We start from the raw sequence: 8030 nt of genomic DNA, 5'->3' as shown, positions 1-8030 counted from the left end.
GAGGAAACATATACTGTATGAGAAGAGTGCTGAGTGGTTGGCAAATGGACTATGATTGGTAGAGCTGTTGCAACAGAAAATGCACCAGTTGATGTTGACTGACGGTTAACTGTGAGGCATTGTTTGAAATTTAAACCAGACAGCTTAACTCTGGTCAAGACAGTGCCCTAGGGAATGACCCACTGAATAGATGTAATTTATTTTGTTTAGCTGAAACAGTTCTCTCATTTTCAGCGACAATTTGAAATCACCAGCCGCTTGTCACTGATTTGCCAACCAGGTGAAAGTTTGTACATTTGCCTCCATATTAAAATTCTTCTTTTGCTTTCTCTGCTGCAACAGAAATAGTTCCTCCTAACCATAATGTCTCAACCCTGGTGTCATCCTGATGAATCTATGCCATATGTTCCTTATAGTTTATGTCCTTTCTACATTTCAAAACTGAACATGGTACGCTGTGGCCTAGTCATTGCCTGAAAGAAGTGTCTTCCTATGCCACACCAATGGTTACACTTAAAAAGTAATTTAGTGGCTATGAAACATGTTGAGAACATGTAAGATGTTATATAAATACAAGTTCTTTCCTAGCTTGCGTACTCTATGCCCTTATTAATAAAACTAAAAATGCTATTCGTTATGTTTTCCCAGAATTCCAGCAAACATCTAATTCTTGTAGAATGCAGTGCAGGGATAATCCTAAGGTGAACAGGAGAGGAGACCGAGTTAGAGGAGAAGCATGGGAAGAAATGGCAAAGAAGTATTTGTGGTAAACTGAGAAACTTAAATGAACATCCATAATGCAGGCCAACCTGAAAAGTAAGACATGGTAAATCAAATAATAGTTGGAAAATATTATGCTTGGGTTTTAGAAGTCTACAAGTTGTATTTAGCAAGGGTACAGAGTCTGGATTTCAACACAAAGATACAGCAAGAGGAAGAGCACACAAGACCAGATATTTTGGGGTTTAGGACGAATACAGGAAACTTGAAATAAGCAATGATCATAGTAATATCAAAAAAACTGAGCAAGACAAAGTTCAATGGGTAGCTGTAGCCCTTCAGTGCATCATGTAAACAATCTCTCCATGTGAATTTGGACATTGAGCACTTGCAGGATATTTTATGATTGCAGGATTTCACAGCCATTCCTCAACCTAGATAATTGAATAATGATTAAGAACGAGATCTACAGCTAACTTAGTAAGGCCAATTGTGAACACCCTTCTGGCTGCTGAGGTTATGCAACTCAGCACATACAAGGAACGAAACCTGGCAAAAATATCCATATTGCTATGAAACAACATATTATTGTAACTAAGCACAACACTTACACCAGCTGCCAGACCAGGGCTTGCGGGAGAGAGTCCATTATCTTACAAGTACAAAAATAAACATTCTCAAATACAATAATGACAATTACTTCAAATAAAGTGATTCACACAAACAGTAATGTTGAAGCTTTGTGCATTTAATCATATTCTTACATTAAAATCAAAAGAGAATGCCTTTGTAACAAAAGTTTTAACACAAAATTCAAATGGACAGTAATGAATACAGATGGTAGTGTTTACAACTGATAAGATAACCAGCTTTATTAGGTTTATTCACAGAGGACCAGCGCATTATAAGATGCACTGACTCCACAGCACCAAGTGTTGGGTTCCCACGATGCATTGCAGTCACTTACACATACAAATTAAATAAGTCTTTGATCAAGAAGCAGTGCCTCAGATCTGGCTGTGACAGAACCTTTAGACAGTCCTTACTCACCTGAATTCCCTTGAGCTGCTACACTATGTGAAGGTGAATCTCAACCACACAAGCATTCGCTTTAGATCAACAAATGTGCTCACTATAGTGAGACAATATCTCATGTCATTCCAGAAAATACTGCAAGTACTGTGCAATCAAACAGCAAATATTCCTTCAGTTTGAAAGTTATTTTTAAAGATCCTGACAAAATATTTTGGGTGCAGTGGTTGAAAACTTGGTTATCAGTGGCACCTTTTTTAAATCCATACCTGTGCTCTGCCCTAAGTGGGAATTAACCCATTCGCCCTTGGTTCAAAAAAATCACATTAACATTCGTCAACTCTTGAGTATTCTCTCCTGTCTTTCTGAAAGATCACTTTGCACCTCTGACCTTTTAATGCATTAAAAGAGCTGAACTGTTGCACATATACAGCTTTAAATGCATCAATAATGAGGAATATACAGTTGTTCAGAGCAGAGAGGAGGTCCCAGCTAAAGTCACACATCATTCCAATCGGAGTTCAGTTCAAAGAAAATTTTAGCTGTTGAACCTGACAGTTTCAACTCAGTTATACAAATAGAGCTATCATCATGCTCTAAAATTAAGCTAACTTAGTGTTTGAAGCACCATCTGTTTTCAAACCAAACTCCAAATATTTTCACATTTCTACAGTCCAAATTCAAAAAGCCTGTATTCAAATTAATCCAAGGTAGCACATGATTTAATTTTCAAACTCTTAATATCTTATATTCTCCAATGTTAAATTGTACACCAGTGAGCTCAACTTGAATATTACTCTAAATACAGACAAAGAACTTTCAGATTGAGGTTTGTGATTGTGTCAGGAATCTTCAAACTGGAGTGGGATTGCAAATGTTGCCTTGTCATAAGATCCTGCATCTTCTACCAAAGGACTGTTACATGCTTTCCTTGTAGCTGAAGAATATGGTGGGAACATTGAGAGTAGAAAGGAGATAAATTTAGAAATACAAATTGTAAAATGGTGCTGCAAGGATTACAGTAATAAAGCAACAAGCCACCGTTGGAGTTTATTTGTCACTTTAAATATTATCATCAGATGATAAGAATAGAGATGTAATCTGTGCCTACAACCATGTGTCCTGCACCAGCAATCACAGGCAGAAGTCATTAGTATTCGCCAACCAAATAGCTTTAATACTGTTTTACGATTACGGAATTTGCTGCTACCACTTGCATGGTCGGTGGTACTGGGATGATGATATAAAATGCTACCTGTAATGCTAAAAATTACTGTGTGAAAACCAACTAACCAGGACAAAGGAACTGGAATGCAAGAGAACATTGATACCTAAAACAGACATATTGATTGTAGTGCCTATGACACAGTGGTTCTTATCTGTGAAGTGTGAGGTCCATATTATATGGCAATGAGATCTTATCACCAAATATATAACCCCATATCAGATAAAGGTCACAGCCTACTCCAAACTTGCATCTGGGATAAGGTGGGCACAACCTTCACTTGTTGCACATTTTCCAACATTGCTATACTTTTGAATCCAAGCAACTGAATTGGAAGACCACCCATAGTTTATGAAGTCAGTTTTTTCCTGGCACAAAAATTCAGCTGCAATCAGCATCCTCCATATGAAACATAGCTTGGTATCTCATTTCCTGTGTGCAGTGTTTCCCTTCCCTCAGTCTACAAAATAGGCAGCATTGCCTATATATTGTGACTGGCTAGTTTTGGTCAGTACTATAACTGAGGCAGCAATTTACAAGTAATTCCCTCCCATTAGCAAGACCAGTAACCAAAACCCAGTGCATTCTGATTCTAAAACACTGCCATAGTTCTGTTGGAGAATATTTGTAAACATTATGCACCAAAAGAGAACATGAACAAAAACCGAAAACAACTGCTCAACACAGGCTGTCCTTCCAAGACTGTCAGGGCGAGTGGAGGTCCAATACTAATATGATTAGTTGTGTAACATAGTATCCTATGAAAAACGGTTGAGGAGCAGACTCAAAAAATAAATCAAAACTTAATGCATGTTTGTTAAAAATTCAACATAATATTATGGCGAACAGACGTAGAAAGGTGGACCCTGAAATCTTGGTGCCATGGATGTCACATAATAGGTGTGGAGCACCTTGCTTGGTGTGGTAAATAACACATCTGCCGCCACTTTCAATAGGCAACACAAAAAAAAATTAAATTATCACAAAATCAGTAAAGGCAAAAAGATAGGTACATCATGCACAAAATCTTGGCGAAGTTCTAAAATATAAAAAGCCATACATATTTAGCTGTGCGAGAAGGACTGCCCTGAGGCAGTCTCCACAATAAGTTCAGAGATGTGCTGTAGTATTCCAGCAAGAAAGGTCACTTCAGTTCAAGGGTCAGACGACTGTCTTTTGGACACTGCAGTTCCCTAGTAGTCACATTACAATGGATCCAGTCTCAGAAAAATTTCAAGACCATGATATTCAAACAGTTTTGTGAATAAGGAGTCTCAGTCCAGTGAATCTGCGTAGAATTCCTCCTTAAAATATTGGCAAATGGGTCTTTAGAAATCAGATGCTATTGGTGACAACAGCCAAATAAATAAGTTGGTTTCTTCTTCTCAGCCAGGTTCACAGCATCACCTTCTAAAAACAAACAGAAAATAGTCTATAAAGACCCATGAGAATATAATACAGCGAATGAGACTCTGGAGACCCATGAGAATATAATAGACTCCTGACTCGCGAGTCTCAAAGCGGCGCGAGGGGAGAGACGGTCGCGAGTCGCAAAGCGGCGCGAGGGGAGAGACGGTCGCGAGTCTCAAAGCGGCGCGAGGGGAGAGACGGTCGCGAGTCTCAAAGCGGCGCAAGGGGAGAGACTGTCGCGAGTCTCAAAGCGGTGCGAGGGGAGAGACGGTCGCGAGTCTCAAAGCGGCGCGAGAAAACAAAGTGATATCAGAGCAAAGAAGCAATCTAATTGGTTGGAGAAGAAGCTAGCTGTTTTGTGAGCATTTGGTGAATATCTAGTAAGTGGTTGAGGTTTATTTTTCCTAGGGTTTAAAATTGTATAGGCACTGTACTTTTGTAAGTTGATAGTAATTTGATTGGCTGGTAAGTGCTTAGTGTTAGGGACAAACACGTCTACATAAAGTGCAAGCAGCTAGAGGAATGCTGGATCAGGATATTGATCTGGAAGCCGAACTGCAGATACTGCGCAACATAAGGGAGGGTGAGAAATACCTGGACACTTTGTAACAGAAGATGGTCACGCATCTTAGAATAGGGTCGTCAGCAATGAGGGACAGGAGGATGTGACCGTGAGTGTGGCAGGTAAAGGGACCAAGCAGACAGTAGTGGAGGAGCTTCAGACTTTGCAATTGTCAAACAGTTTTGAATTGCTCACAACCTGTGTGGACGAAAGAAATGTCGACAAGGTGGATGAGCAGGCTGGCTGTGGCACCATGGTACAGGAAGCTGTTCAAGCGGGGGCAGCAAACAGGAATGTAATGGTAGTTGGGGGCAGTATAGTGAGGGAGAATGACAGTTCTCTGCAGAAAAGAGGAGTCCAGAAGGCTGTGTTGCCTGCCCGGTGCCACGGCTCAGGACATCTGCTTAGGGCTGGAGAGGAACTTGCAATGGGAGGGGGAGGATCCAGTCATCGTGGTCCACATAGGCAGGAAAAGAAAAGAGGTTCTGCATGGTAAGTATGAGGTGCAAGGTGCCAAAATTAAAAAGCAGATCAAAGGTAATAATCTCTGGATTATTACCTGAGCCACGTGCAAATTGGCATAGCGCAAAAAAGATTAGAGAAATGAATGTGTGGCTCAAAAGACTGGTGTGAGAGAAGTGGGTCCCAGTTCGTGGGGCACTGGCACCAGTACTAGGGAAATTGGGGGCTGTACCGATGGGACAGTCTATACCTGAACCATGCTGGGATGAGTATTCTTGCGAATCATGTAACTAGGGAAGTAGAAAAGGTTTTAAACTAAATCATGGGGGCAAGGGATCAAATGTGGGAAGATGTGGTAAAGTAAAAAGTAGAGACAAGGTAAGAGCGGAAGGTATTAATGTGGGAAATGATAAACAGACCATAACAGGAAGGGATAGAGACTACAAGTCAAAGAGTGAGCCAATAGATAAGGCCAGAAGTTACAAAAATAATAAAGGGACTAAACTTAAGGCTCTGCATCTGAATACACGGAGCTTTCGAAACAAAACAGATCAACTAGTAGTGCAAATGGAGATAAATAAGCACGATCTATTAGTTATTACAGAATCATGGCTACAGGATGGGATAGATTGGGACCTGAACAGAGAAGGGCATGACTTTTAGGAAGGAAAGGAAGTTAGGAAAAAGTGGAGGGGTGGCACTGTTAATTAAAGATGAAATTAACACAATAAACGGGGATGGCTTAAGTACAGGAAACCAGGACATAGGAGCGGTTTGGGTAGAGATGAGGAATGATAAAGGCAAGAAGTCACTTGTGGGAGCGGTGTACAGGCTCCCTAACAGTAATCACATGGTAGGACAGGGTATCAAAGAAGAAATTGTGGGAGCTCATCAGAAAGGTACAGCAATTATCATCAGGGATTTTAATCTACATATAGACTGGAACAACCAGATGGGCAAAGGTAGCATAGATGACAACTTCATAGAATGTTTTAGGGATAATTTCTTAGATCAGCAAATTCCAGAGCCAACCAGGGAGCAAGCCACACTAGACCTGGTATTGTGCAGTGAGATTAGATTAATGACCGCATAGTGAAAGCACCCCTAGGCAGCAGTGATCATAATATGATTGAATTTTACATTCAGTTTGAGAGAGACTGGGTCTAACACTAAACTTAAATAAGCACAATTATGACGGCATGAAAGCAGAGCTAGCGAAAGTGAACTAGCAATTTAGGTTATGGGATAGTTCAGTAGAGAGCAAGTGGCAGACATTTAAGGAGATATTTCATAATACACAGAATAGATGAAAGAAAAATTCCAAGAGGAGGATCCACCATCTATGGTTAACTAAGAAAGTTAAATATAGTATCAAACTGAAAGAAAAAACATAATTGTGCAAAGATGGGTGGCAGATCAGAAGATTGGGCAGAATATAGAAAACAGAAAAGAATGGCCAAAAGATTGAAAAGGAGGGAAAAATTAGAGTCTAAGAGAAAGCTAGCTAGAAAAATAAAGACAGATAGTAAGTTTCTGTAGATATTTAAAAAAGAAAAGTTAACAAAATAAGATGGCAGATGAATTGAATAGGTATTTAGTATCCTCTATTGAAGGCCAATGCAAGTAACATCCCAGAAATAGTTGTAAATCAGGAATTGAAAGAGAGGGAGGAACTCAAGAAAATTACAATCACCAGGGAAGTGGTACTTAGCAAATTTGTTGGAACTGAGGGTTGACAAGACCCTGGGGCCTGATGGTTTTCATCCTAGGGTCTTAAAAGAAGTGGCTAGAGAGATAGTTGATGCATTGGTTTTAATTTTCCAAAATTCACTAGATTTGGGGAAGGTTCCATTAGATTGGAAAATAGCTAAAGGGAGGGAAACAGAAAGCAGGAAATTATAGGTCAATTAGCTTAACATCTGTCATAGGGAAGATGTTAGAAGCTATTATTAAAGATGTTATAACAGGGCACTTAGATAAATTCAAGGCAATCACTCAGGGTCAACATGGCTTTGTGACAGGGGAGTCATGTTTAACCAATTTATTAGAGTTCTTTGAAGAAGTTAACAGGTGCTGTAGATAATGGGGAACTGGTGGATGTGTTATACTTAGATTTTCAGAAGGCATTTGATAAGGTGCCTCATCAAAAGTTATTGTGGAAAATAAAAGCTTATGGTGTAGGGGGTAACATATTGGCATGGATAGAAAATTGGCCAACTAACAGGAAACAGTAGGCATAAATGGCTCATTTTCTGGTTCGTAGGATGTGACCAGTGGTGCCACAGGGATCAGTGCTGGGGCCTCAACTCTTTACAAATTATATAAATGATTTGGATGAAGGGATCAATGGTATGGTTGATAAGTAGGAAAGTAAGCTATGAAGAGAACATGAGGTTACAAAAGGATATAGATAGGTTAGGTGAATGGGCAAAGATCTGGCATCTGGAGTATAATGTAGGAAAATGCGAGGTTGTCCATTTTGACAGGACGAATAAAAAAGGGCCATATTATGTGAACGGTGAGAGACTGCAGAGCTCTGAGATGTAGAGGGATCTGGGTGTCCTAGTGCATGCATCACAAAAGGTTAGTATGAGGGTGCAGCAAGTAATTAGCTAAAAG

General features: G+C 39.9%; 1 protein-coding gene across 2 annotated transcripts in view; it reads right to left on the bottom strand.

Annotated features, from left to right (window-relative positions):
* Nucleotides 1-1447: 1447 nt before the first annotated feature.
* rab24 (RAB24, member RAS oncogene family) overlaps nucleotides 1448-8030 on the bottom strand; it is a 28085-nt gene continuing 21502 nt past the window's right edge. For both annotated transcript variants that reach the window (XM_078550636.1, XM_078550637.1), the window contains exon 9: nucleotides 1448-4387. In XM_078550636.1, coding sequence (XP_078406762.1) covers nucleotides 4320-4387 — 68 coding nt within the window. In that variant the 3' untranslated portion in view covers nucleotides 1448-4319. The remainder of the gene's footprint in view (nucleotides 4388-8030) is intronic.

Source organism: Cetorhinus maximus, chromosome 10, assembly GCF_964194155.1.
Source record: "Cetorhinus maximus chromosome 10, sCetMax3.hap1.1, whole genome shotgun sequence".
In the NCBI taxonomy this organism is placed as follows: Eukaryota; Metazoa; Chordata; class Chondrichthyes; order Lamniformes; family Cetorhinidae; genus Cetorhinus; species Cetorhinus maximus.
The sequence above is the reverse complement of the archived record's forward strand: the minus strand, read 5'-3'. Positions and strand labels throughout refer to the sequence as shown.